Source organism: Pelodiscus sinensis, chromosome 6 (assembly GCF_049634645.1).
Source record: "Pelodiscus sinensis isolate JC-2024 chromosome 6, ASM4963464v1, whole genome shotgun sequence".
Taxonomy (NCBI): domain Eukaryota; kingdom Metazoa; phylum Chordata; order Testudines; family Trionychidae; genus Pelodiscus; species Pelodiscus sinensis.
This window is the reverse complement of record NC_134716.1, coordinates 81293415-81321395: the sequence shown is the minus strand read 5'-3', so window position 1 is coordinate 81321395 and position 27981 is coordinate 81293415. Positions and strand designations below refer to the sequence as shown.

The window sequence follows — 27981 nt, the reverse complement described above, 5'->3', positions numbered from 1 at the left end:
TTGGACATTAAGAAAAATATCCTTATTAGGGTAGTTAAGCACTGGAATAAGTTGCCCAGGGAGGTTGTGAAATCTCCATCATGGGAGATTTTTAAGAGCAAGTTAGACAAACACCTGTCAGGAATGGTCTAGATGTTGCTTGGCCCTGTCATGAGTGCAGGAGACTGCACTCAAGGTCCCTTCCAGTCTTCTTATTCTGATTTCTGAGTCCTCAGGTGTTAGCCAATGCTATGAAATCCATGGGAAATTTCAGAATTATAGTTGCCTAATAGTGGAGTGCTTGACTTACCAAACTGCAAGTGACGAGCTTTTCATTGGAAGAATGGTCTGGATCAAAACACTGGCTTTGAAAAAAGCTGTTAAAACACACACACATTTTTCAGAGCAGAAGTCATTTGTGCAAAGTTAAGGACAAATGTGGCAATCATTCTTGAATACAGTTAGATATGGTAGAAAGAAGGGATCAGATTTCTACAATGTATACTCTCCTCAGTCACCAGTACTTATACCAATCACAGTTCTCATCCTAGCTGCTCTTAGGAAGGCTAGGATATAGCCAAGGAATAGGAATCCATGACAATATCACTTGGCCACCCAGGCAGTCATGCTGCCATGGATTAGAGGGCCCAGGCTCAGAGTGTAGAAAAGCTGATGCTATGCTCTAAAATCTGTGGGGTTTGAGGCCAGCATTTGCTACAGACTGTTAGATTCTGCATGAATGCAAACTATACCCCTATCTTTTCCATGTGACTAATATTTCTTTGTCCAGGGGAGCAAGTGTTTTTGCATCAAAGGAGATGATAGGGAATGTATGTTTATCATCTATTTGAAACTTAATACAGATGGCAAAAATAACTAACATTAAATATTTTTAGAAAACATTGATTCTATGTGCATTAGGACTAAAGCTGCAACACCACAAATATCTACTGATTATTCTAGAAGGATCTAGTTTCAGTGTAATTCACAATCACCATGTTCCATAAGAATAAAAGATTCATTTGTATAAAATGTGAAAATAAAACAATAAATGTACAGATTCTTAGAAGTGAGGTGATAAAAATGACACTAAGAGCCAAATCCTAGAGTAGCCATAGAATTAATGTTAACAAAGGCAGAATCTGAACTTTAAGTGAAAAAGCAGCACACGTTTTGGAAATCTTAAATTATGACAATTTAGTCCAGCTCATGCTGAAACAGTTATCCATTTATTTGTTTAGCAATAAGTTACTCCATTATCTAATATGCAGTGTTTAAAATAATTCAGATGATTGAGAAATGCACTACATTGATTGAATTAAACTGAAGCTGTTGCTTAATAAACACATGAATTGTACATTATTTTGAATCAGTTTTGTAGTCTGTTTTACTTTAGAATTGTAGCTACGTTGTATAATTTTCCCACATTAAAACTATTCTGCTCTTTATGGGTTTAACTTCTTCTAATATCAACTCCTGATAATAATTCCATCACTGTAGGTAGAGAATAGCTATCATATAACTTAATTCTCCATTTCTCTGCACTTTATGTAGTCATTTACATTTGTGAAAAATGAGTACTAACGGTGTGAAATTCTATCAAATCTTGTGTCAATGACTCAAAGTATTGGGTCACAGGGACTCAGACAGGCCCTTAGTATTTTTTCTATTATAAATATTTGTCATTTTTCAGACTATAGCATCAGTGTAAATTTATCTGAGCACACTTATCTGCTAAATCTAAGATGAGTCCATCTAAGAGTCCCATGTTAAGCATTATGCATGGGTCATGTGTTTTTGGGTATATTTATGCTAAATGAATACATCTGTAAAGATGTGGGCCGTGCCCACGAAAGCTCATGACACCATCTGCATGTTTTGTTAGTCAATAAAGTGCTACCAGACTACTTGTGGTTTTTTCAGTTTACCTGTACACACTAACTCGGCTACCCCCTGAAGATCTGTTAACACGTTAGTAACCTGTTAAAAATTCACTAATTGCTTAATCTGTTCAGTTTGTAATGATTGTCTCCTTACCAACATTTTGTTACTTTTAAACTCCTTGGGAAAAGTGGGTGCTGTAGGAATTAGGTTTTTTTGTCCTAAAGAAACAATTCCAGAAATCCTGTTGCTAAAACTAATATCTGGAATTGGAGGATGAGGATTCACATTTAAAGGTGGAAGGAAACCTGGCCTGGTATGAGCAATATGATCCAACGAGAGAGCTCCTGACCCTCGTCTCTCTAAAATAGCATGGCTTCTCCTATTCAGAGGACCAGGAGGCATGTTCTCTAGTAATTCTCTGGAACTTGATAACAAGGATGAAGAAGGAGAGAGAATCTTTTTCTTTCCTAGAAATGATTTACCATCTTCTGTAATAGCAGGACTCAAACTACTTGTTAGCTGAGAATCAGAGCTGTAGTGATTTGCCCCTAAACTTCTTTTTTGAAAAATACTTCTCAAGGTTGAAACAAATCTCATTTGGACTGAATCCAAATCCTGATCCACAGGAATTTCACTCTGGCTATGGTTTCCCTCAGCATACAGTGATTGAGAATTTATCTCTTCACATGACAACTTTCTTGAGCCAGTTTGATCAAATATTTTCAACAATTGTGCAGTGTCTTTTACATCAATGCTTTGGTGTCTAGTAATATATCTCTTGGATAAGGCTAGACCATTGATTTTCAGAGACAGTTCTTCCTCTGGAGTTATATCCTGAAGTTCTTGTAAAGAGGAAATTTTATTCTGATGGAACAAAGATGAACTTTTTATCCAAGTCTCAGAATGCAGACGCTGCACTTGTGCCAACTTGGGTCCTACATGTGTTAAATTTGGTTTTCCAGTAGGAGAAAGTGGTTCAGATATATTTTCAATGCTTCCAGGCTGATCTAGTTCTTTAAAGCTAAAAAGAGGATTTTCTGTTTCACATGAATTTGAAAGTGGAGATAAAGATGACTTGAGTTCTATTTCTGATGGAGAAGTGCAAGCAGTTGGAGAATGGCAGTCTTCAGTGTCAGTAGGAGGCACATTTAAGTACTGTTTAGTTGTCTGCCTTCCAGATGGAGATTTGTCTGTTGTAATGATGATTACTTCTTTTCCTCTTGCTTTACAAGCATTTAGGAGAACTTTCAAGGTCTCTTTGTCTTCAGAATTTACTGCATAAACAAGTGCAGAGTAACCAGAATGGTCTTGTAGACTTAAGTCAGCTCCATTTTTCAGCAACAAAGTAACCACTTCAGAGCCAGCCTTTTCCAAGCATGCATGCATCAAAGCTGTCTTTCCAGACTTGTCCTGTATATTTGGATCTGCCTTATTTTCCAGCAGATATTTAACCATTTTTGCTTTGCTAACACTCTGTTGGTCAACATGCTGTGTCTTACAAGCAATCATTAAAGGTGTTTCACCTCGGTCATTACTCTCATTAATGTATGCTCCACCTTCCAATAACAGTCTTGTGAGACGAAGTCTGCTTTGATAGACAGCTTTTATAAGAGAGTTCCCATCAATTGATACCTCTGTAGATTCATCCATCGTACCAATCTTGCCCTTGTTCTTTCCTAGCTGGTGAAAATAACACCTAATTTTCAGAGAGAATGGATAGAAAAAAGTTAACCAGCCTATAATTTCCCTATTTAATAGTAATTTTGTGAAAAATATATTAAAATATAATTTCTCCATTTTCATAAACAAGTACAAAGCTTTGCATTAAATAACATTGCCGTATTAAGTCATCATTGATTTACATTTTTAATGAACAATTGTTCTCTTTTTAATGTTCATGCTTATTAAGCAGACTGCATTACATCCCATATAGTTACTGTTATCATATTTTCTGAACCAAAAATAGGGACCCTTTAGCCATGCCCCCAGACTCATTAGCCACACACCCCTGATCCCTTAGGCCCCACTCACCAGTCACAAAGTCCCAACCCTGGAGGTAGTACCTCTGGGGCTAAGATGGACATGTGACTGGAAGTAAAGGGTGTTGTGTGACCCCCCCTCTAAGAAGTCCTCCCACTATCCTCTGTTAATAGGGATGGGGGTTTGGACCCCACAGGATCCTCCCATACAACTATACTGCAGTTGCATTAATCAATCTTGCATTGCATTAATTCAGGGGAGAGGCTGGGGATGCCTCTATTCAGTAGTTCTCAAACTTTTTGGCCCGTGAACCACCTGGCTCAATGTAAACCTTTCTGTGGACCGCCAGTTGCTAATGGAAACTCACTGTTAATTATATAATTATGCTTGAGTAATTTTGCTAGTGCTTTAGCTAGGGAGAATGGTTTAATTCAAATTATTAAATTAAGTGATTTAACATTCTTGTATTAGTTTATCAAACTTCATTTTAAATAAAGTAAAATATGAATTTATGACCAACACAGAAAGCTTCAATGTGTTATTTATTGCAGGGGTGAGGAATCTTTTTTTGGGTTGGGGGCCACTGACCCGCAGAAAAATCAGCTGGGGACCACACAAGTGAGAAGCAAAAAGACTCCAAAAAACCCCAACCCTCACTTATCTGGCCCCCAACTACGACACCTCACTCCTCTTGCATCCTAACCCTACAGGGCAAGGGGATGGGACAGAGAGGAATGAGGTTCAAGATAAGGATGTTAAATTGCGGTTATCGGGCTAATTGTGATTAGTCGATAAGTGTCGCTCTGTAGTGCCATGCCACAGTGGGGTAGCTTCAGAAGCCAGCTCGAACTGGGACTCAGCAGTCCTGGCTTGTGCCAGCTCTGGGAGCCACCCTTACTCTTACTACATTTAAAATGCAGAGACGCAGCGACCAGCGGCCCCTGTTCACAGCAGGTAGCCTAGACCACCATGAATAGGGGCTGCTTGGCAGCAACAGCCCCTGTCCGTGGGAGCCCCAGCTCCCTGTTGGAACCACCATGGATGGGGCTGTTGCCCAAGCAGCCTCTGCCCATGATGAGCCTCAGCCTGCGGCAGACAGAAGCTGCTTCGTAGCAGCCTCCCCTGCAGCAGGTGCTGGGGCAGGTAGCACCACTGAGATGTTACGGGTGGAACCAGCTTTTAAGCTGGCTTCCCCCAGCACCAGCTATTTCCCCCTCCTTGTTGCCTCTCAGAGGCAGCAAGGGGGTGGGGGAAGAGCAAGTATTTGATACTCTACTTGACTACTCAATAAGCTTTTGCTTATTGGGTAGTCGAGTACTTCCTAATATCCCTAGTTCAGAGCTTTCCATATGCAAGATTTACTTTTCTGACGTTCCAGAGTTAGTGGATTTTATGCCCCCCCTTAGTCTCTGATGTGGGGAGAAAAAATGGGGTTCAGTGTGCAGGACAGGGCTGCCAGTGTGTGGGATAGGGATGGAGTGCAGGATATGGGCAGCAGGGGGTGTGCAGAAGAGGACGAGGTTGTGAGGTCTGGGTCAGAGGTAGGGAGCAGAGACAGGTTGCGGATAGGGTCTCTGGACAGAAGGGAGGATGCAGGAGGAGGTTTGGGGTAGGGAGTCTGGCCAGGCGGGAGAGTGCAGGAGCAAGGGTGGGTATCAGAGCAAGCTGGAAGGGTGGGGTCTTGGCAGGGGGAGGGGAGTGAGCGAAGGGGATTTTGGTACAAGGTCTGGGCATGAGGAGGGACACTTACCTGGCTTGGCACCCCATTGCAGCAAGGAAAGCCTCCAGGCAACATACTGTCATTCCCCCAGCAGGCAATGACAGTCCCCCTCGCCCCATGCAGTGGGGATCCCAGCAAAGCCATGGACCTGCAGCACCAGTTTAGGCTTCCTCCTGGGAGGGCGTAGGGGTGTGTGAAGAAACCCCATCTTCCCCACCAAACCAGGCTTGCTGCCATTATACCAGCAGGGTGGAGAGGTGCACAGGGGAGAGAGAGCGGCAGCACACCGGGGGGCACCAAACCCAAGCACGCCCTGAACGGGTGGCAGTGCCTCTCCTGGGTTCTGCGCAGCCCCTGCCAGCGCTCAAAAAACAATTCAAAAGCACTGAGGTCCAGGAGCAGCTACTCAGCACCTTTTGCCTTGGACCTGACCACGCCTCTCTCCAGCAGCAGTGGCCACTGTAACAAGCCACTACCTGCAAATGTGGAGAAGGAGGCCGTGTGGCCGGACCGGAGGCCCTGTGAGACAGAGGCAGTCCTGTGGAGTAGAGAGGGGGCTGCATGGTGGTGGGGCAGTGGATGGTGGAGTGGCAGAATTTTATGCCACCAGAAGCCCACCGCAGTTGGCAAAGCTCCAATCTTTGAGCTCTGCAGGGGGGAGGGAGGACTCTGCTGCTGCGCTGCGCCATGCCATGCCATGCCATGCCATGCCAGGAGCAATGGACTCAGTCACTTCTTCCCGCAAATCCGTGTCCCCATTAAGTAGTGAAATGTCCGATGGCTTTCCAGGACATTTCACTACTTCATGGGGTACCGCGACAGAGTACTTAAAATCAGGACAGTCCCAGAAAAATCAGGGTGTATGATCAGCGTACATACAGTATACAAAAGTGATTCTAAACTCAGTACATGAGATTTTCACTGATTTCACTCATTTGACAGTTCTAGTCAGATGGGAACTATTCCTAGTATATATCAGTGGAAACAAGATCAGAAGTAATCCTACAGTATTTTGTCATATTAGTATTAGATACAATATCACATTTCACAAACTTTTTAAGAAGACCACAATGCCAAAAAAACTTCAATTAATCAAGAATGTATATAAAAATTAATGGAACACCAATCAAATACTAATAAATATTTCTATATTAAGAACTAGACATTAAAGACTTATGAAAATCAGGGTATGTCTACACTACCATCGACAGAGCCATGTAGATGAGCTTTGTAGACATAGGAAAATGAAGCGGCGATTTAAATAATCGCTACTTCATTTACATCAAAATGGCTGCCGCGCTGTGCCAATCAGCTGTTTGGCGGCACAGCACGGTGGTCTGGACGCTCTGCGGTTGACATCTAAAGCCTTTGTTGACCGCCCCGTTATGCCTCATGGGATGAGGTTTACTGGGGTGGTCGACAAAGGCTTTTGATGTCAACTGCGGAGCGTCCAGACCACCGCACTGTGCTGCCAAACAGCTGATCGGCACAGCGCGGCAGCCATTTTTATGTAAGTGAAGCGGCAATTATTTAAATTGCCACTTCATTTTGCTATGTCTACAAAGCTCATCTACATGACTCCGTTGATGGAGCCATGTAGTGTAGACATACCCTTTTGTAAACACATGTAATACAAAACAGTAATTCTGAGTGTACATTACCTTCCTTGTGCTGCTTTGAAAATACACTTCTTAGGCTGAAATAGCAATAATTGGGTGACATACAGTATGTCTTATCCATCTTGGGGCTCAGTGGGCTGAGAAGGATCAAGTGCTTCAACATATATCATCAACTCTAAAAGAAAGAAAAACCTGATAAGAACAAAAGTAAAACATTTGTGATTTACTTCATGAGTTGGATATAAGTTCAATGTAAGATTAAATAAAAACAATGTCTCCTGTAAGTGAAAAATGTTTTATTTAGATTTAAGATACAACTAAAAGTAATTTTTTGTTTAACCCAGAAGATGTGAATTACTTCAAAATATTAAAAAAGAATCAATATACATTTAACACAGACAATTTTTAAAACAATTAAAATAGTGTATTTATAATGTAAGAGAAATAAAAATTCTCAAATGTGTCCTTTTTCATTTTTACAATAACGGATTTGATTTGTTGCAGCTGACATAACTTGGATTACATTGTTTTCTATATAATGATTAGAACCCAAGCAAATTCAAAGCCATGCAAAATGCATTATACACCTTGAAATCTGGCCTTTTGTTTGCTTTTACTATACTATACTATACAGTTTTTACGGGGGGAGACCAGTGTTTCTGAAAAAGGGAGTTGCAAGAGAATCACAAAGTTATTTTATGAGGATCATGATAGTGGTACCCTTATTTCTGTGCTGCTTTCATAGTTGGGCAACTGGAGAGCAGCGGTTGTAATGCTGGCCAGGCATCCAGCTCTGAAGGCAGCACCTACCAGCAGCAGTGCAGAAGTAAGCATGGCAATACCATGTCTATTTCTCCCTTACTTCTGTACTGCTGCTTTCAGAGCTGGGTGGCCAGAGAGTGGTGACTACTGAGTGACCAGCTTTGCAGGCAGTAATAGTGGCAATACTGTACCATGTTATCCTTACTTCTGTGCTGCTGTTGTCTATAGCACTGCCTTCAGAGCCTGATTTGAACCTACCTTTGGATTTCTTTAGGCCAGGATTCCTGGCCTTCCTGCTCTGAAGGCAGTGCAGCTGCCAGCAGCCGCACAGAACTCCTTTTTGGGTCAGGATCCCTACAAACAACATGAAATTTCAGATTTAAATAGCTTAAATCATGAAGTTTACCATTTTAAAAATTCTATGATAATGAAATGGACCAAAATGGAGCATGAATTTAGTAGGGACCTAATAGTGGCATCAAATTATGGTATTAACTGATGTATTTAATATGACGGTAATTTTAAATTACAATAGGACTGTAAACTAGCTCCTAATGGTAATACAGGTCTAGCTGCATATGCTTCTTTTTCAAGTTCATTTGAAGACAACTGATTTCTAGGCCTTTAGCTCAAGCAACTCTACTTCTGGTCAGATTATCTGTCATAGATAATGTCCGGCTCTACCTTTCCTTCTCTAACTGCATGGAGCTCTTGGGGAAGTCTTTCCTAGATATTAGAAGTCAGGAGGAAACATACAAAGAAACCTTTTAGTAGTTTTATATAATTTTGACTCCTCTCCTCTTGTAAAAGCACAGGGAAAAATACTAATGTACTAGTTACCGTAATACAAAGAAGCTGATTGCTAAATAATATTGAAAGAAACTTTCTTTATTTTTGCTGAATACCAAGACTAGTAACTTTGTAATATTACAATCATGCTCTTAACTAAAAGAGTTACCTGGCATTGTCTGGGTCCAGGTTTGGTCTAGGGCGGGATGGGGGTTGGGGAGGCGCACACCTCTCCTCTGTCTTCTCCCAGGAACTGGCCTGGAACAGTGGGGAGCTGCACAGGCTGCCCACTGGCTTCTCCCTGGGGGCAGCCTAGGCACAGCAGGGGCCACACAGGCCACCTGCTGGCACTTCCTGGGGCCAGCCCAGAGTGGTGGGGGTTGTGCGGTGGCTAGCAGCTGCTTCCCAGTGCAGGCTGGGCTGGTGGGAGCTGTGCTGCCAGCCTGCGATTGCTCACTGGAGTACTTGCTGCCCCCTCCCTCCCGTAGTCATTTGTGATTATAATTATCCCTCCTATAACACTCCTCCCTTTCTGTTTTATATGAAAATTTCATTGCATGCACATCCCCCTTGTACAACTAAACCCTGACCTTTCTTTAAGTTATGATTAGAAGAAGCCGCATACCTAATTTAGTGGTCCTAGCTCTTACCATTTAGGAGGCGTTCTTGAACAAACTCACTCTTGGGGTAGTCTAGACTACATGCCTCTGCCGCCAGAGGCACATAGATTAGGCTACCAGACATAGTAAAATGAAGCGGTGATTTAAATAATCGCCGCTTCATTTAAATTTACATGGCTGCCGCGCTGGGCCAACAAACAGCTAATCAGCTGTTTGTCGGCTCAGCGCGATAGTCTGGATGCGCGGGTGTTGACATCAAAGGTATTTGTCGACCACCCAGGTATGCCTCCTGGGATGAGGTTTACCTGGGTGGTCGACAAATACCTTTGATGTCAACACCTGCGCGTCCAGACTATCGCGCTGAGCCGACAAACAGTTGATCAGCTGTTTGTCGGCTCAGCGCGGCAGCCATGTAAATTTAAATGAAGCGGCGATTATTTAAATCACCACTTCATTTTACTATGTCTGGTAGCCTAATCTACATGCCTCTGACAACAGAGGCATGTAGTCTAGACGTACCCTCAGATGGACAGACATGCACATTTCTAAAATATATAGTGAAGATAATTTTACTGTGTTGTCCTAATAGAAATGGAATTCAGTTCCATCTGTAGCACAGTGTTTCTTCAAACAAAGGACTATTAACTGTATATGCGTAACATTGCAATTTGTACTATTTCATAGATGAAATGCTATTTTTCATAGAGAACTTCAGGAGACAATATTAAAGTTCAAAAACTCATAATTTAATGTTTAGTATGACCTATACAATGAAAATGCTGGTAAAGTTTCAGAACACAGCAGACGGGGTGGTGAAAAGCCGCAATTGCCACGTGGACTCTAAGTGATGATATGGAGAGTCCAGTCGCCTGTAGCTGGAGGATATAGTCCAGTAAGGCATGCAGTGGTGAGATAAGAGTGTCTAGGTCCTTAGGAGCGCACCAGCGCGTGAATCTAGACCATTTGGACAGGTAGGTTTTCCTAGTAGAGTCTTTCCTGCTGTTTAGCAAGATGCGCTTCATCTGGTCTGAGCAAAGATTCTCAGATGTGCTGAACCATCTATCATTCACGCCGTTGGGTGCAGAGTGTCTAGCTTCAGCCGCTCTGTTGAGTCACCAAGAAGAAGGAAGCCGCTCTGTTGAGTCACCAAGTCTGGTAGATAAAGAAATTGGTACGGTGCTCATATGGACAGCTGCAGGAGAGTTGAGTACCATGGCTGCCTGGGCCAGGCTGGGGCTATGAGTAGCAATCGTGCCTTGTCCATGATGATCTTCGCGTACCCTGGGAATGAGCACAACTGGGGGGAATGCATATAATAGTGATGTCCCCCAGTGGAGGAGAAATGCGTCTCCTAGGGAGTGGGTGCCCACTCCTGCTCTGGAGCAGTATGCTCTGCATTTCACATTGGCACGTGTGGCAAACAGATCTATCACTGGACAACCCCAGCGATGGAAGAGAGGTAGGAGGACATCCGTGCGGATCACCCACTCGTGAACCTGATGAAAGTGTCTGCTCAGTGCATCCGCAATGGTATTGTTCACACTGGGTAAGTATGATGCCATGATAAAAATGTTGTTTCGAATGCACCACCTCCACAAGAGGACCACCTCTGTACAAAGGGACCGGGGACCAGACACCTCCTTGCCTGCTCACATAATACATCGTAATGATGTTGTCGGTGAGAATTCTGGTTGTCGTGCCTTTTATGTGCATCTTGAACTGTCTGCAGGCATGGAACACCGCTCGCAGCTCGAGGAGGTTGATATGCAGCATCATGTCCGCCATGGACCAATGGCCTTGAGCTGTTTCCATACCCATGTGGGTACCGCAGCCGATGAGAGAAGCGTCTGTGGTTATCTCCCTTGATGGCTGTGCCACGTGAAAAGAACTGACAACGTGTTGTTGGAGTTGGTCCACTAATGCAGTTTTGCGGGTACTGTGTCTGACGGGATTGTATACCGTGCTCAGCCAGTGCTGCAGGCACCGCTGATGTAACCTTGCATGATGCACGATGATTGTAGTAGCTGCCTATGACCCAAGAGCTGCAGGTATACACGTATTGGGAGTGTTGGAGATTGCAGGACCGTTCTTATTAAGTCTTTTATGACTTGAAAATGCTTGGCTGGCAAATGAACTCTCTCTGACAGGGAGTCAAGTCGAGCTCCTATGAAGGTTAGGGTTTGCGTCAGTTTTAGCCGCGACTTTTGCATGTTTACAATGAGGCCGAGGGAGTCGAATAGAGCCCAATTTGCAGTTACCATGTGGTGAGTCTCTGACTGAGTGTGACCTTTGATCAGGCAATTGTCGAGATAGGGGAAAATTGAGACCCCTGTTCTGCATAGATGAGCAGCCACTACTGCCAGTGTTTTGGAGAACACTCTTGGTGCCGAGGCAAGGCCGAACGGAAGTACCTTGTATTGAAAGTGCTCGTCCCCCACTACGAACCGTAGGAATCGTCTGTGAGCGACGTGTATTGTGACCTGGAAGTATGCGTCCTGTAAATCTAGGACTGCAAACCAGTCTCCCTTGTTTAATGCTGGTATGATCTTGGCCAGCGTGGTCATCTTGAAGCGCTGCTTTCAAGTGAAATTATTTAGGCCTATCAGGTTGAGGATAGGTCTCCAACCCCTGGACTTTTTGAGGACTAGGAAATACCTGGAGTAAAAGCCTTTCCCCCGAAATTCCACGTGGGGGGAACTGAGGTAAATGGGATTGTGAGGCCTGATGTTATCACCTGTAGAAGCCATCGGTCCCAGGTAATGCTGACCCACTGATGAAAGTATGGCCTTAGCCGATGATGGAACAGGCTGGTGGCAGACTTTTGTGTGTTGACCACAGGAGACGTGTTTGAGTCCTTGGCACAGAAGTCAAACCTGCTGTTTAGGAGCAGGTCGAGTTGATGGACGGTTCTGCTGCTGGCGTTTGCATTTAGGACACTATCTAAATCTAGATTGGTCAGGTCCGTGTTGCTGTTGCTTATAGGATGAGTAATCGTACCTCCTTTGAAAGGGGTAGTATCGCCTGTGCCTGAAAGGCGGCATGTACATACCCAGAGTTCGGAGAGTAGTACGAGAGTCCTTCTCAGAATGGAGAATCTCATTGGCAGTGGAGGCAAACAGCTTCTGTCAGTCAAACGGTAGATCCTCAACTTTAGACTGCAATTCTCTAGGGGTTCCCGCTGACAATTGCCAGGAGGCTCTCCGCATGGAACCAGACCTGTTGCCATGGCTCGTGTGCAGCCGTGTCTGCCACATCGACAGCGATTTGAAGCAATGTTCTGCATGCAGTGTACCCCTCTTGGATAACAGCTTTTAGAAAAGGTCTCTTGTTGTCGGGGAGGTGTTGCATAAGTTCCGGAAGCTTGGAATAGGTGTCAAAATTATGGTTTGATAAGAGGGCAGCGTAGTTGGCAATTTGGAGGAGTAAGGTTGAGGAAGAGTAGATCTTATGACCGAATAAGTCTAATTTCTTAGAATCCTTTTCAGGGAGGGAGTTTTTGAAGCAGGGTGTCTTACCCTTATGGCAGACCACATCCACTATCAGGGAGTTAGGCTGTGGGTGATTGAAAAGAAAGTCTAACCCTTTGGATGGAACAAAATATTTCTTGTCTGCTTTTTTGTTGGTAGGTGGTATCGATGTTGGCGTTTGCCAGATTTCATCAGATACCTCCATGATAGCCTCATCTATTGAGAGGGCAATCTTTCGCTGATGGTTAGGGTGTAAATTCTTGAACAGCTTATGCTGTTTCACCTGGGTCTCAGTAAGTTGTACCTCCTGGGATTGCGCAACACGTTTAAAGAGGTCTTGGAACTCCTTGAGGTCGTTGGGAAGTGACGTCTTGGCCAGAGTTACTGCTTCACCCGGCGAGGGCACGGAGGAGCGGGCATTAGGAGACAGGTCTGGTTCCATTTGACAGTTGCCCCTCCTCCAGGTCTGATTGTTGTGACTGAGGGGCTGGAGAATGTGGAGGTAGCATGGCTCGGAGTGGAGACTGCTTCTGAAGTTCAGAATGTACTGAGCGTGGGCTGATCGACCAACAGGAGCATGGTAATCTGCAGTGAGATCACAAGCAGCTATGATGAGATGACTCACAGTAGTAGGGTCTATGATTGATCGACGTTACATGCACTGAGCCTGCAAGTAAGGACCTAGCGCTGCTGTGCCTGATGTAGTAAGTACTCCATAGTGAGCAGATCGGTGAGCGCGAGCATCTTGAAGGGGATTGAGATCTAGAGTATCTGTGATGTGAGCAGCTACGTTCCCTGTAGTAATGGTGGCGAGATGATATACTTTGCCTATGATATTCTGTATGGTATGCAGAAGTAGAAGGGTGAGGGGATGGCTCTGGAGAGAAGACAGGGGAGGAGGAGAGAGAAATTGCGTGGGAATTTGATTTAGTAGAAGCTGCTGCTAGCTGCTCAGAGCATGCAGGCTGCGAGCTTGGAGGCTCAGCTGACTGCGATGATGCAGGCATCTGTTCATAGAATCATAGAATCATAGAATAATAGGACTGGAAGGGACCTCGAGAGGTCATCGAGTCCAGCCCCCCGCCCTCAAGGCAGGATCAAGCTCCGTCTACACCATCCCTGACAGATGTCTATCTAACCTGTTCTTAAATATCTCCAGAGAGGGAGATTCCACCACCTCCCTTGGCAATTTATTCCAATATTTGACCACCCTGACAGTTAGGAATTTTTTCCTAATGTCCAATCTAAACCTCCCCTGCTGCACTTTAAGCCCATTACTCCTTGTCCTGTCCTCAGAAACCAAGAGGAACAAATTTTCTCCTTCCTCCTTGTGACACCCTTTTAGATATTTGAAAACCGCTATCATGTCCCCCCTTAATCTTCTTTTTTCCAAACTAAACAAGCCCAGTTCATGAAGCCTGGCTTCATAGGTCATGTTCTCTAAACCTTTAATCATTCTTGTCGCTCTTCTCTGTACCCTTTCCAATTTCTCCACATCTTCCTTGAAATGTGGCGCCCAGAACTGGACACAGTACTCCAGCTGAGGCCTAACTAGTGCAGAGTAGAGCGGCAGAATGACTTCACGAGTTTTGCTTACAACACACCTGTTGATACAACCTAGAATCATATTTGCTTTTTTTGCAACAGCATCACACTGTTGACTCATATTCAACTTGTGGTCCACTATGACCCCTAGATCCCTTTCCGCCATGCTCCTTCCTAGACAGTCGCTTCCCATCTTGTATGTATGGAACTGATTGTTCCTTCCTAAGTGGAGCACTTTGCATTTCTCTTTATTAAACCTCATCCTGTTTACCTCTGACCATTTCTCTAACTTGCTAAGGTCATTTTGAATTATGTCCCTATCCTCCAAAGAAGTTGCAACCCCACCCAGTTTGGTATCATCTGCAAACTTAATAAGAGTACTCTCTATCCCAATATCTACATCATTGATGAAGATATTGAATAGTACGGGTCCCAAAACAGACCCTTGAGGAACTCCACTTGTTATCCCTTTCCAGCAGGATTTAGAACCGTTAACAACAACTCTCTGACTACGGTTATCCAGCCAATTATGCACCCACCTTATCGTGGCCCTATCTAAGTTATATTTGCCTAGTTTATCAATAAGAATATCATGCGAGACCGTATCAAATGCCTTACTAAAGTCTAGGTATATGACATCCACCGCTTCTCCCTTATCCACAAGGCTCGTTATCTTTTCAAAGAAAGCTATCAGATTAGTTTGGCATGACTTGTTCTTCACAAACCCATGCTGGCTATTCCCTATCACTTTATTACTTTCCAAGTGTTTGCATACGATTTCCTTAATTACCTGCTCCATTATCTTCCCTGGGACAGACGTTAAACTGACCGGTCTATAATTTCCTGGGTTGTTCTTATTCGCCTTTTTATAGATGGGCACAATATTTGCCCTTTTCCAGTCTTCTGGAATCTCCCGTGTATGCCATGATTTTTCAAAGATCATAGCTAAAGGCTCAGATACCTCCTCTATCAGCTCCTTGAGTATCCTGGGATGCATTTCATCAGGACCTGGTGACTTGCTGACATCTAACTTTCCTAAGTGATTTTTAACTTGTTCTTTGTGTATCCTATCTTCTAAACTTACCCTCTCTCTGCTTGTATTCACTACGTTAGGCACACCTCCAGACTTCTCGGTGAAGACCGAAACAAAGAAGTCATTGAGCATCTCCGCCATTTCCAAGTTCCCTGTTACTGCTTCTCCCTCCTCGCTAAGCAGTGGGCCTACCCTGTCCTTGGTCTTCCTCTTGCTTTTAATGTATTTATAAAAGGTCTTCTTGTTTCCCTTTATGCCTGTAGCTAGTTTGATCTCATTTTGTGCCTTTGCCTTTCTAATCTTGCCCCTGCATTCCCGTGTTGCTTGCCTATATTCATCCTTTCTTATTTGTCCTAGTTTCCATTTTTTATATGACTCCTTTTTTATTTTGAGATCATGCAAGATCTCCTTGTTAAGCCAAGCTGGTCTTTTGCCATATTTTCTATCTTTCCTACACAGCGGAATTGTTTGCTTTTGGGCCCTTAACAACGTCCCTTTGAAATACTTCCAACTCTCCTCAGTTGTTTTTCCCTTCAGTCTTGCTTCCCATGGGACCTTACCTACAAGTTCTCTGAGCTTATCAAAATCTGCCTTCCTGAAATCCATAACCTCAATTGTGGTGGTCTCCCTTCTACCTTTCCTTAAGATCATGAACTCTATTATTTCGTGATCACTGTCCCCTATACTGTCTTCCACTTTCAAGTTCTCAACTAGTTCCTCCCTATTTGTTAAAACCAAATCCAGAACAGCTTCTCCTCTGGTAGCTTTTTCAACCTTCTGAAACAGAAAGTTGTCTCCAATGCAGTCCAGAAACTTATTGGATAGCCTGTGCCTCGCTGTGTTAGTTTCCCAACATATGTCTGGATAGTTGAAGTCCCCCATCACCACCAAATCTTGGGCTTTGGATAGTTTTGTTAATTGTTTAAAAAAGGCCTCATCCACCTCTTCCACCTGGCTAGGTGGCCTGTAGTAGACTCCTAGCATGATATCACCCTCGTTTTTTACCCCTTTTAGCTTAACCCAGAGACTCTCTACACAGCTATCTCCTACGTTCATCTCCACTTCAGTCCAAGTGTGTACATTTTTAATATACAAGGCAACCCCTCCTCCCTTTTTTCCCTGTCTGTCCTTCCTGAGCAAGCCGTACCCTTCCATACCAATATTCCAATCATGCGTCCCATCCCACCAGGTTTCTGTAATACCAATAATAGGTACTGCGGGTGCCAGTGGTACTGAAGACAGCTCCTTGTGAGGAGGAGTGACTGCAGGTATCGGAGAAACTGGCGCCTGGAGCGTTGGTGCCAATGGAGCTGTCCCTTTAAGAAGCCCTTCTGCTGCGTGCGGTGCTGCAGGCAGCCAGGACCGGGAAGTGCCGGTCAGCTTTTTTGAAATGGGTGCACAGGCTATCCTGGAGCCAGGCTTATCACCTGCTCTCACCCGCGACTGCGGGGCAACTGGCAGGGAATGAGCAGGAGAGGCTCTCTTCCTTTTTGGGGAAGCCATAGCCAGGGAAGGAGCCCTCCGCTTTTCTGGAGTGGGGTCCGATGCAGAGGAGCCTGTTTTATTAGAAGGCAGAGGAGCCTTATCAAACAGGATCTCCTTCAAACGTCGCTCCCGCTCCTTGCAGGCTCTGGTCGTCAGCTTAGCACAGTGACTGCATTTCTGAGGGATATGTGCCTCCTCAAGGCAACGGACACAAGCAGAGTGTCGTCGGAGATCAGCATTGACTCCCTGCACATGGAACATTTCTTAAAGCCAGGGGAGCCTGGCATTTTGACCTTTTGAGAGGGGCCTCTCTTTGCCCCTCTTTATGTGTCCTTGCTTTGCTTCTCCTTCTTCCCTTCTGTCTCTTTTTTTTTTTTTTTTTTAAGATAAGAAGTCCGGGAAACTAATGAGCTTAACAGTAACTAAAACAGGGTCTAAAAATGTTTAACTTGAAGAAATGTTTCTTTTTCCTCTGGTGTGTGTGGGGTTTTTTGTTTTTGTTTTTTAAGAAGAAGCCCTGAACTAAGGGTTGTAACAGCAACAGTAGCTAGGAACAGACACTATAACTATATACAATTAGTAACTGTTTCTCTTCTGGTTGGACTAAGGGCTATAGCAGCAACAGTAGCTGAGACCCAAGTTTATAACTATAAACATTAAGTAACGGGTTATTATTGTTACTTAATAGTAATGGAGGACCCAAGTAATTAACAGCAAGGCTAAAGAAATTATTTTCTAAGTCTTTCTTAAACTTTCACTCAGGTAACATGAGAGTTGAAGGGTGCTCCGTCTGTGACCAGGGGCGGATGAGAGGAACTAGCCGGTGCCGGACCGCGTGCGGCAGACGAAAGGCGTGAAAGCTGCTTGCGCATGTGCGGTCTGACTGAATACAGCTCTGGCAAGCTCCGATTTGCGGCGCTGCGACCAGCCCGACACCAGATGTGGAGCACTCATGGGGACTACCTGAAAAGAATTTTTGTTACATAACTGTATTAAAAAATGTAACAATGTAAAACTTTTAGCACCTACAGGTCCACTCAGTCTTACTTGCTCAGCCAGTCGCTAAGACAAACGAGTTTATTTGCATTATGGGAGATAATGCTGCCCACTTCTTATCTGCAATGTCACCTAAAAGCAAGAACAGGCATTTGTATGGCCTTTTTGTAGCTGGCATTGCAAGGTATTTACATGTAAGATATTGTATACGTTCATATACCTCTTTATGCTTCAGCCACCATTCCAGAAGACATGATTCTATGCTGCTAATGCTTCTTTAAAAATGCATAAATTAAGGGGCAGAATTGCATGTCTTCTGCTGTTTTATGTTCATTCTGCCATATGTTTCATGTTACAGCAGTCTCAGAAGATGATGTGGCACATGTCATTTTAAGAACATTCACTGCAGAGTTGACAAAACACAAAGTGGGTACCAATGTGAGATTTCTAGAGGTAGCTGCAGCACTCTACCCAAGGTTTAAGAATCTGAAGTGCCTTCCAAAATCTAAGAGGAATGAAGTGTGGAGCATGCTTTCAGAAGTTTTAAAAGTGCTTAAGAAGTTGCATAAACTTCTGTGATGCAGAAACTACAGAATCTGAACTACCAAAAAGAAAAAAATAATAAGGTTTTGCTAGGGTCCTCAGATAATGAAACTTAACATGGGCTGAACAGCTTTGGATGATTATTGAGCAGATCCCTTTTTTAGCATGGACACGTGTCCTCTAGGATGGTGGTTGAAATGTTAGAGTGGTATTATAATGTTGATTTGTTTATAATGTTTATAATGTAATGTAATTGTTGTAAATAGGATGTAGGTAACGTGCACACTTAGAGGAGCGGTTGATGCCATCAGTAAGTAAAAACAAAATGGAGTTTTGGAAAACAAAATGGAGTTTCTGGAAAGTCAGTTAAACTTCTCCCACCTTGGCTACGTCTACTTTGGCCCCTTCTCCGGAAGAGGCATGTTAATTTCCAACTTCAGAATAGGGAAATCCGCGGGGGATTTAAATATCCCCCGCGGGATTTAAATAAACATGGCCGCCGCTTTTTTTCCGGCTTGGGGAAAAGCCGGAAAAAAGCGTCTAGACTGGCGCGATCCTCCGGAAAAAAGCCCTTTTCCGGAGGATCTCTTATTCTTTGAAGTAGGAATAAGAGATCCTCTGGAAAAGGGCTTTATTCCGGAGGATCGCGCCAGTCTAGACGCTTTTTTCCGGCTTTTCCCCAAGCCGGAAAAAAAGCGGCGGCCATGTTTATTTAAATCCCGCGGGGGATATTTAAATCCCCCGCGGATTTCCCTATTCTGAAGTTGGAAATTAACATGCCTCTTCCGGAGAAGGGGCCAATGTAGACGTAGCCCTTGAGTGTCTGCACTCAGTACCAAAATAGCACTAGGCACACAAGATCCTTTGCACCCAGCCCGGAATTGTGCACACCACCCTACACAAGTTTACAGTTTACCTGCCAAAGGTTCTAAAAGGAAAAAAAAGTCCTGCCCCCAGGTGTGGGTGGGCAGTGTTCCGGTCTGTGTCTGTGAAGGCAGCACAGCACCACAGAAGGAAAAGGCAGAGGGATCATTCCCAACTGCGGTGGACTCCCACACCATGCTGTGGTGGAGGCTCAGCACTGGTGATCTGGGATACACCAAGCAGAGGTGTTTGATCTCTACCTGTCTCGGACCATCACATCATCACCATCCGTGAAACACTCCGTTGTGGTGAAGGCCAAACGAAAATCATCCCAGAACTGCGAAGGATCACTTGCGGTTCCTCCCTAAGGGCTAACCTGAGCCCAAAAGTAGCAGATCACAAGCACCAGTACCACGATTGGCAACACAGAGACTGTTGTAACGTACAAATACCTTACCTGTATTGGGGTCTTTCTGTCTTCATTCTCTTCTGTTTTGGAGTGGAGGTTGGATTTGTTAGTTGTTGTTTTTTGTTCTTGTTCATGCACTTGTCAAATTAAATTCTACAATATTAGTGAACTCTAATCTGGACTCCAAGCGTGGTTTTTTGGGGGGGGAGAAATCACCGGTGATCAGATACGGTATCAAGGGCCTCCCTTCTGGTAACCAGAGCATTTAACATCATCAATCAGATCCCTTATCCTAAATTCTAAATTAATTCAAAAGATTATGCTTTTTACTGAGACTCTGGGGTAACAGAAGCACGAATCTTAATTGAATCTGGCATGTAAATATCTTGCCAAGTCTACTAAAAAGGTCTATAGGAAAGCTGGTTCTCATTTTCAGATAAGATTGTAAACAATAAGATTACAGCATTATATCTTGCAAATGTAAACAAATTTGTTCGAGTGATTGGCTGCACACATAGGACTGAGTGGATTCCCTTTCTAGGCACTAACATTTTACATTGTTTTATATTTTAATTGTTACTTTTGTACCTAATTCTACATTTTGTACCTAATTCTACATTTGTAAGTTTAGTGTTCATGATAAAGAGATTGCACTACAGTACTTGTATTAGGTGAATTAAAATACTATCTTTTGTTTATCACGCAAATATCTGTAATAAAAATATCAAGTGAGCACTGTGCACTTTGTATTCTGTATTGTAATTGAAAATATAGAAAGCATTGAAAATATTTAAATAAATGGTTTACTATTATTTTTAACAGCACAATTAATGATGTATTTAATTGTTTGACAGCCATAGTAGATATCAAAGCACTCTGCTAAAAGCACCAAATTGAAGCACAAAAAGGGAAAGCACTCTCATGAACAGGTCAGCTGCCCGAGCCAGGAACAGCACCTAAGGCCATGTCTTCACTATGAGATAAAGTTGAATTTATTAAGGTTGACTTTTTAGCACCCAGTTTTGTAAAGTTGCGGGTTCATGTCCCCACAGTGTGCAAAAATTCAATGTAGTTTAAAATAGCACAGCCCCAGTAGGCTGGCTATCCTCAAGTTTGAGACAGCTACCCACAGTGCATCAATCTCACAGTGCCTATGCCCCTTTGATTTCTAGGTTATGTTCCTAGTGCATGCTGAGACGAAAACTGTGCAGCAGGTGGCTCTGGTACATATCCTCAGCATCCCATAATGCACTGATTTCCTTTCTACCCTCCTGTTTCAGAGCAACAGCAAGCAGTCTTTTATGCCCTTTTTTCCCCATGCTGCTGCCTGAGTGTTTTGGGAGGAATCCATGGACCTGCTAGGCAAGCTGGTTGGGTCTTCCCCAAGGATTGCATGCAGCTGCTCACTGAAGTGGCATGTTTGCAGCAATGCTCCGGACCATCTGTTCATCTCCTTTGTCTTTTGGTACGACTGCCTCCGCTCCTTTATTTTCACTCTGCACTGCTCGGTGTCCCTGGCATATCCTTTCCCCTTCATGCCCTTTGCAATCTTGGCATAGAACTCTGTGCTTCTTTTGCTGGGTCATAGTTCTGCAAGAACACATTACTCTCCCCACATAGCTGTGAGGTCCTTACATACTAAGGCACCCTAGTGGCACTCCTACCCATGAAGGAATGCCTTTGCGTGGCCAGGGTGTGCAGGCCCAGCGATTTAAGCATGGCCCTCGTGTCTTTCGGCCCACCACCGGGACAAATAAGCGTCCGACCTTGAAAGCTAGGATGTGGGCTGTCAGGCGCCACGTGCCCCACCGAGGAGCGTACGAAGGGCGCGTGCCCAATCGGAGACTGGCCCCTGTTCATTTGCCTCTTCCTAGGCAGCACCGGCGAGTGGGATCGGTGCCAGGCCCTCCGCGGTGCTGAGGAAGGACGACGTGTCCCACACCGAGGCCGGTGCACTTCCAGTGTCTGGTGCTGTGGCCGGTGCTGGTGCCGGCCGTAGAGCTGACTCCATTAGGAGTGCCCGGAGGCAAGACTCACGCTCTCGCTTAGTGCTGGGCTGGGAGGCTTTGCAGATTTTGCACGCTGATGTTGTGCGCGATTCTCCCAAGCACTTCAGACAGGAAGAGTGTGGGTCTCTGCAGAGCATGGGCTTACCACACTTCTTACAGGGTTTGAAGCCCTTATGGCTTGGCATCGTCCACCTCAAGTGCCGCGGCTGGGTGGAGAGGACAACAAAGAGAATCTTTAAGGTAATTAACTGAAGTACTGAGATAAGTAATGGAGAATTAGCAAGTGAAAGCACAACTCGAGGAGAGCTGAGCTTGATCCAAAGACCGACCGTCAGTAAGAAGGAACTGGAGTGGGGAGGAAGCCAGCAGGGTGCCACTGTAGGGGGCTCCCTTCTGGCTCTAAGGGTACTGCTGAGGGAAAATCTTCCGACGACACGTGCACACTACGCATGCACATCTATGTTGGAATGCACATGAGCAATCACTCGAAGAACAACTCATGGATCTCATGGTCAGTGTGCTGCTCATGTGTGCTGTCTGTTCTTAGGTCTGCTCTCCATATTGGTAACACAGGAAGTGAAATTCCAATTTTCCTAGGGCTTTTCCTGTTCACCTGGAGAGCAGCAGAGTTGAAAGTCATGGTCATAGGGGTTACCACACAGAACACTGTGGGACACCTCCTGTAACGTTACTGGATTTTAAGGGGAGCAGCCAGATCACTGCTGCGCCCATGGGAGCTGTGTTTGCCCCGAAGTCCATACAAAGGGGGCCATGTGGGGTGTCAAATGAAAGCTTATGTTCTATTGATTCTATGTATGATACTCATATACTTGTGTGATGTTTGTATGTGGAATTATGAATATGGACTCTGCACTAATACTGGCCTGCACTGCCTGTTGTAAAGAAGGATTGTTCAGTTGATGACTATGCTAACTAGCACAGTCCCCAAGGACAATGGCTCTCAAGGTGGCCAATACACACCTGAGGAATGTGTCTGGAAACCTGCAAACCAGTCAATATCATGGCTGCTGTCATGGGGTATAAGGATAGGTCACTTGACCATGTGACCCGCTCCACCTTGGAAGGTACCAGGAAAGGATATAAAGTGCCACGAGGCGGACTCCATTTTGTCTTCAATTTTGCTACTGATCCTAGATGCAGCCTTTCAAGGAACAGAGAGCCAAGAAGGGTTGCTGACCCATCCTGACATAGGATGTACATCAGAGACTTTAAAGCTAGCAGTTTATAACATCTCTGCTGAGAGCCTGCATCAAGAACTTGGTGATTGGTACATGTAATATATTCTCCCTAATAACCTTACTCTCAAGCTTTTCTTTCTTTCATTAATAAACCTTTAGATTTTAGATTCTAAAGAATTGGCCCAGCATGATCTTGTAGGTAAGATGCAAAGTGTAAACTGACCAGGAATCTGTGGCTGGTTCTTTGGAATTGGGAGGACCCATTTAGGGTAGGTGAGATTGGGTTCTATAACCCCTCACCTGTGCGTAAAGCTGGGGGCTGATTGTGGTACAGGGAGAGCTGGTGTGTCTGAGGGGTTTTGCTCATGAGGCTTTCTGCTGGCTGGACTGGCAGCTGAAGCGCTCTGTGTGACTGGTTTGTGACCTGTTTGGGAAAGGTCTCCAGCCTGGGGCTGTAAGCAGCCCTGGTTTTGAGCAATTCCCCCTGAGTGGACGCCCTCAGCGGTGCCCAGATCCAGCCCAGTCCATCAGACCTCCCGGAGGCCAAAAATCAACTTATAAAGTGACCTTTCAAGATCAAATTTAGAAGTTATTCCTCATGAAAGCAGGAGTACAGAAATCAACTGTAACAGCCCTCAAAGTCGATGGAACAGGTTTGCTGGTGTGGACTTGTTTAGAAAAAACAACCTAAATTCCCAGTGTCAACCAAGACTAAGTCTCCTGACTTACCCACTCAAACATATTTCCTCATTACACATAATTTAGAATACCCCTGTGAGTCAAACAAGTAGGACTGGACTCATATACTTGTGTGATGTTTGTATGTGGAATTATGAATATGGACTCTGCACTAATACTGGCCTGCACTGCCTGTTGTAAAGAAGGATTGTTCAGTTGATGACTATGCTAACTAGCACATTACATTTTCTCATTTGAGGGGGTGGAGGGAGGAAATAAAACCTGATCCTGAGAAGCAATAAGTATGGAATTTCAAAATCAAGCACAATGTAATAGAAAATATTACAGTGATATACTATGAATTTTATAATATGGATGCCATGATAGCACTCACAATGCCGTTGAGGCAGCTGTCCCCTTCCTTGCTGCCTCTGTATCAGAGGGTATGTCTACACTACCCTCCAAGTTCGAACTAGGAGGGTAATGTAGGCATACCGCACTTGCAAATGAAGCCCGGGATTTGAATTTCCCAGGCTTCATTTGCATAAGCTGGGCGCCGCCATTTTTAAAACCCCGCTGGTTCGAACCCCGTGCATTGCGGCTACACGGGGCACGAACTAGGTAGTTCGAACTAGGCTTCCTAGTTCGAACTACCGTTACTCCTCATTCCACCTAGTTCGGGGTTCGAACCAGCAAAAGAAGCCCGGGAAATTCAAATCCCAGGCTTCATTTGCAAGTGCGGTATGCCTACATTACCCCGCTAGTTCGAACTAGCGGGGTAGTGTAGACATACCCAGAGGCAGCAAGTTGGGGTGGGGGGGGAGCAGGAGCCAGTTTGGGTGGCTTAAAAGCTGGTTCCCCCAGCACCATCTCCATAGTGCTGCCCATCCCCCGTTCTACCCCCACAGGCAGGAGCTGCTGCTGGCTGGGCAGGCAGCCTGGCTCAGTCCAAGCTTGTGTTGTGTGTGGGACCAAACCCCTTTGTGGAGCTGCAATTTAAAAAGAAGTAGGAATCAGGGGGCAGGCTGCCCAACTCCTACTGCCTTCTAAATTACAGAGCTGCAGTGGGGTTTGGTCCCGCACCTGGCATGAGCTGGAACTGAGCCCAGCTGCCTATTGACTAACCAAGTAGTTGATAAAAATTCTATCAACACTATTCCATTAATTAAATATCAACCTCTTAACATCCCATGCACACAATGATTCTTCTGTCAGCAATGTGCATCCTTGCTAGGAGTACTTCCACCAAATGAAGAGGGGCATTGTGGAACTAATAAGTGGAACACCTGCCCTCCCCACCCAGGCATAGGGCTCAAAGCTGGAGCCTCCTTACCCCAGAAATAATAACCTGAATTATCTGCTGGGCACCAGGCTCACAACTGGAGGACCTGCACCTGGGTTCCTCAGGCTCACAAATGGGGAAGAGGGTGGAAGACCTCCAGCTGTCAGCCTCCCTGGGATGCTGACAGCCAACAGGCAATGAACATAATAGTGTCGTCACAGATATTGCATCACCCTAATGACATCAACTAAAGCAGGGGTGTGCAAATACTGACTTGCAGGGTGGATCCAGTTCACCAGGGTTAGCCTCTGGTAGGCCTCCACACTGACATATTTACCGAAACCTCCACAGGTACAGGGGATCACAGCTCCCGTTGGCAATGGATTGCCATTTTCAGCCAATGAGAACTGTGATTGCCCATACCTGAGGAAGCACAGGTAAATCTAGAGGCAGTAACCCTGGTGAACTGCTGCCATTGTATTGCTCATCTCTGGACTAAAGCATTATGTTTCTCATGGATGTGGATTTATTAAGACACATTACCACACACATCAATATAAGTTTTTTTGCACAGGGGTGTGAATAAGCCACCCTGGAGTGGTAAATTACATAGACCTATGCTTCTCCCACCGACATAGCTATAGCAGTTTGTGGGGGTCGGAATAATTAAATCTATAGGAGAGCTCTCTCCCATCAAAGGCTACGTCTACATTGGCATGATCTTGCGCAAATACTCTTTAATGCAAGAGTTCTTGTGTTAAAGTATTTGCGCAAGAGCGAGTCGATACTGGCATGTGCCTTTGCGCAAGAGATGTGCTTTTGCGCAAGAGCATCCGTGCCAGTGTAGACACTCTCTTGTGCAAGAAAGCTCTGATGGCCATTTTAACCATCGGGCTTTCTTGCGCAAGAAATTCATGTTGCCTATCTACACTGGGCTCTTCCACAAGAACAGTTGCGCAAGAGGGCTTATTCCTGAGCCGGAGCATCATAGTTCTTGAACAAGAAGCACTGATTTCACACATTAGAACGTCAGTGTTCTTGCGCAGGAACTCCCCACCAATGTAGACAGGCAGCATGTTTTTGTACAACATGCAAAACATGTTGGTGCAAGATCACGCCAATGTAGACACAGCCTTAGAGTACAGTGTAACCATAGCCAAAGTCTATGTAGTAGGCAACTTACATTGACAGGAGCACCACTGTAGAACTGGTTCAATGAGAGCTGCTTTGTTTAATCAAACTCCTGTAGGTTGAACAGATCTAATTTACATCAGGTTTAAAGATTTATTGTCTGTTTGAGAGAGCTTGTGTTCCAACCACTTCATTTACCACAGTCTCCTCTATCACATTCTATTACCTGTATATAATTTGAATCACAACTTGAGTTTTCCAGAATTGGTTTTATATAACAAATTAATTTTCTCTTTTTCTGAGAACTGTTGACTCAGGTATGGAAAGGAACAATGGGAGAGAAAATCTGCACTGGAGAGAGAAGGTGGTGTGGGGTGCTGCAGCATGTTATGCTTGCTGTGGTTTGCACTTGTAGCATGGCATCCAATCTCCCTACCTAACCAGAGTTCAGCTGATCTTTAGAAGTCCATAGAAAATATGACGGAAGGTATAAAGGAAGTCTAGAACAAACATTTTAAATCCTTCCATTACAAATTTCTTGCCTCTCCACTGAAAGGCCAGTGACCAGGACTCGCTCTTAATCTCTGAGGTTCCTAACAGAATCTTGTTTCAACACAAATATCCCAAAACATACTGGATTCTTTAACCTCAGTAACCTTTAAACACAGGCAGCTGCAAGACAAGCTAACCAAGCAAGACAAAAATCAATAGTCTGACTTGAACAGGTTTGTGGCACCACTTACATTTAAATCTACCATACCTAACAAGATTTTGAAACGGGAAATAAGACTAATTGTAACCCCAAAATGAGCTATATTAACAGCTAAGCACATCTCTTATTTTAGAGTGTGAGAATAGTTTTTACTCTATAGTGTTCTAATTCTTGATTTTTCCCTGTTACCTCATGCTGGAAGAAATAACAGTAATGCACGTGTAGCTCCTCTAGCGACAGAGATATTTGGATTAAAGTTGCATGCTTTTTTCCGATAACAGCCTGTCGGCTACAATGGAAGCTGTCTGTGCTCTTGAATAGCATTTCCATTGATCATCACTTGAGTCAAAAGAACTCTGCAAAAACATCAGAATGGACGTGCAAAATAAATATTACTTTAAATAAATTCCACAAATTTGCAGAGCATAGACCTCTATCTTGCTACTGAAATAAATATATAAAGATGACTTTTTCCAGAAAACTCAGCTGAAACGTGGGAAACCATCTCATTTTCCCCCACTTCCGCATTAGCTTCTTATCGCCACTGGATCCCACAAGGTAATTAACGTGGAAGCAAACCCGATCTTGTTTTTTAAAGAGCAACAAACTATCCTGTCTCCTGTAAAGTTCGTGGTAAAGTCTGTGGCGGAGAGAAAGTTGCTCCCAGAGAGGGATTTAATACGTGACCTTAAGATTGAAGGGTAGAATTAATTTAGATGTACCAATATGAGGAAATTCCTTAGGGCTATGCATTTTGGGTGCGGGACAAAAGCATGTAGTTAAAGACTATGTCAAGGGCCAGTTAGTCACCAGGAACTTTCTCCAATAACTGCCTTCCAGCGGGAGGTGGGGGAAGTTGTTTAAAATCCGATGCTTTATCTCAGCCACTTTCCCTTTCGTGGCTGGGCAGCGAGCGGCTAGGCACTAACTTTATGTCATTTTGTCCCGGCGCCAATGCAGACGCAGAAGAGAAAGGGAGAAAGTTGCAAACGCGCTGGAGAAAGGGACTGGCCCCAGCTGGACAAACGCAGCGAGACAAGTCCGCAAACCAGAGCAACAGTGCCCGGCGCGGGCGGCTTGGTAAGAGAGGAGAGATTGGCCGCGGAGAAGAACCGGCGCATCCTCGCGGCTCTTACCTGCGAGACAGGCGCGTCTCCACTGGAGCCCGGCGGAGGATGAGGCAGGTCGCCGGCTGCCGCGGGCGCCTCAGTGCACAGGAATTCAGCGCGGCACTAGAGCCCCGGCGCCGCAGACGCCTCACGATGCTGCTGCTGC

General features: G+C 44.6%; 2 protein-coding genes across 8 annotated transcripts in view; one reads left to right on the top strand and one right to left on the bottom strand.

The window, feature by feature from the left end:
• The window catches only part of FAM151B (family with sequence similarity 151 member B), a 58479-nt gene extending 39512 nt beyond the window's left edge, over positions 1-18967 (top strand). For 3 of the 5 annotated variants that reach the window (XM_075932223.1, XM_075932224.1, XM_075932225.1), the window contains exon 7: positions 17646-18967. In XM_075932223.1, the coding sequence (XP_075788338.1) occupies positions 17646-17740 (95 nt within the window). In that variant the 3' untranslated portion in view covers positions 17741-18967. The remainder of the gene's footprint in view (positions 1-17645) is intronic. The other 2 variants (XM_075932226.1, XM_006124327.4) reach the window with 2 other exon arrangements.
• Positions 1239-27981, bottom strand: ANKRD34B (ankyrin repeat domain 34B). 3 transcript variants are annotated; one of them, XM_025185284.2, is made up of 4 exons: positions 27843-27981; positions 26896-27062; positions 7225-7357; positions 1240-3559 (listed from the first exon to the last, which is right to left on the bottom strand). In XM_025185284.2, exon 4 carries the CDS (start codon positions 3511-3513, stop codon positions 1963-1965), a length of 1551 nt encoding a protein of 516 aa, XP_025041069.1. In that variant the 5' UTR covers positions 3514-3559; positions 7225-7357; positions 26896-27062; positions 27843-27981; the 3' UTR covers positions 1240-1962. The 3 variants fall into 3 exon arrangements, with proteins under 3 accessions (XP_075788337.1, XP_025041069.1, XP_006124387.1); XM_006124325.4 differs by lacking the exon at positions 26896-27062 and having other exon boundaries at positions 27843-27971; XM_075932222.1 differs by lacking the exons at positions 26896-27062; positions 27843-27981 and having other exon boundaries at positions 1239-3559; positions 7225-7654.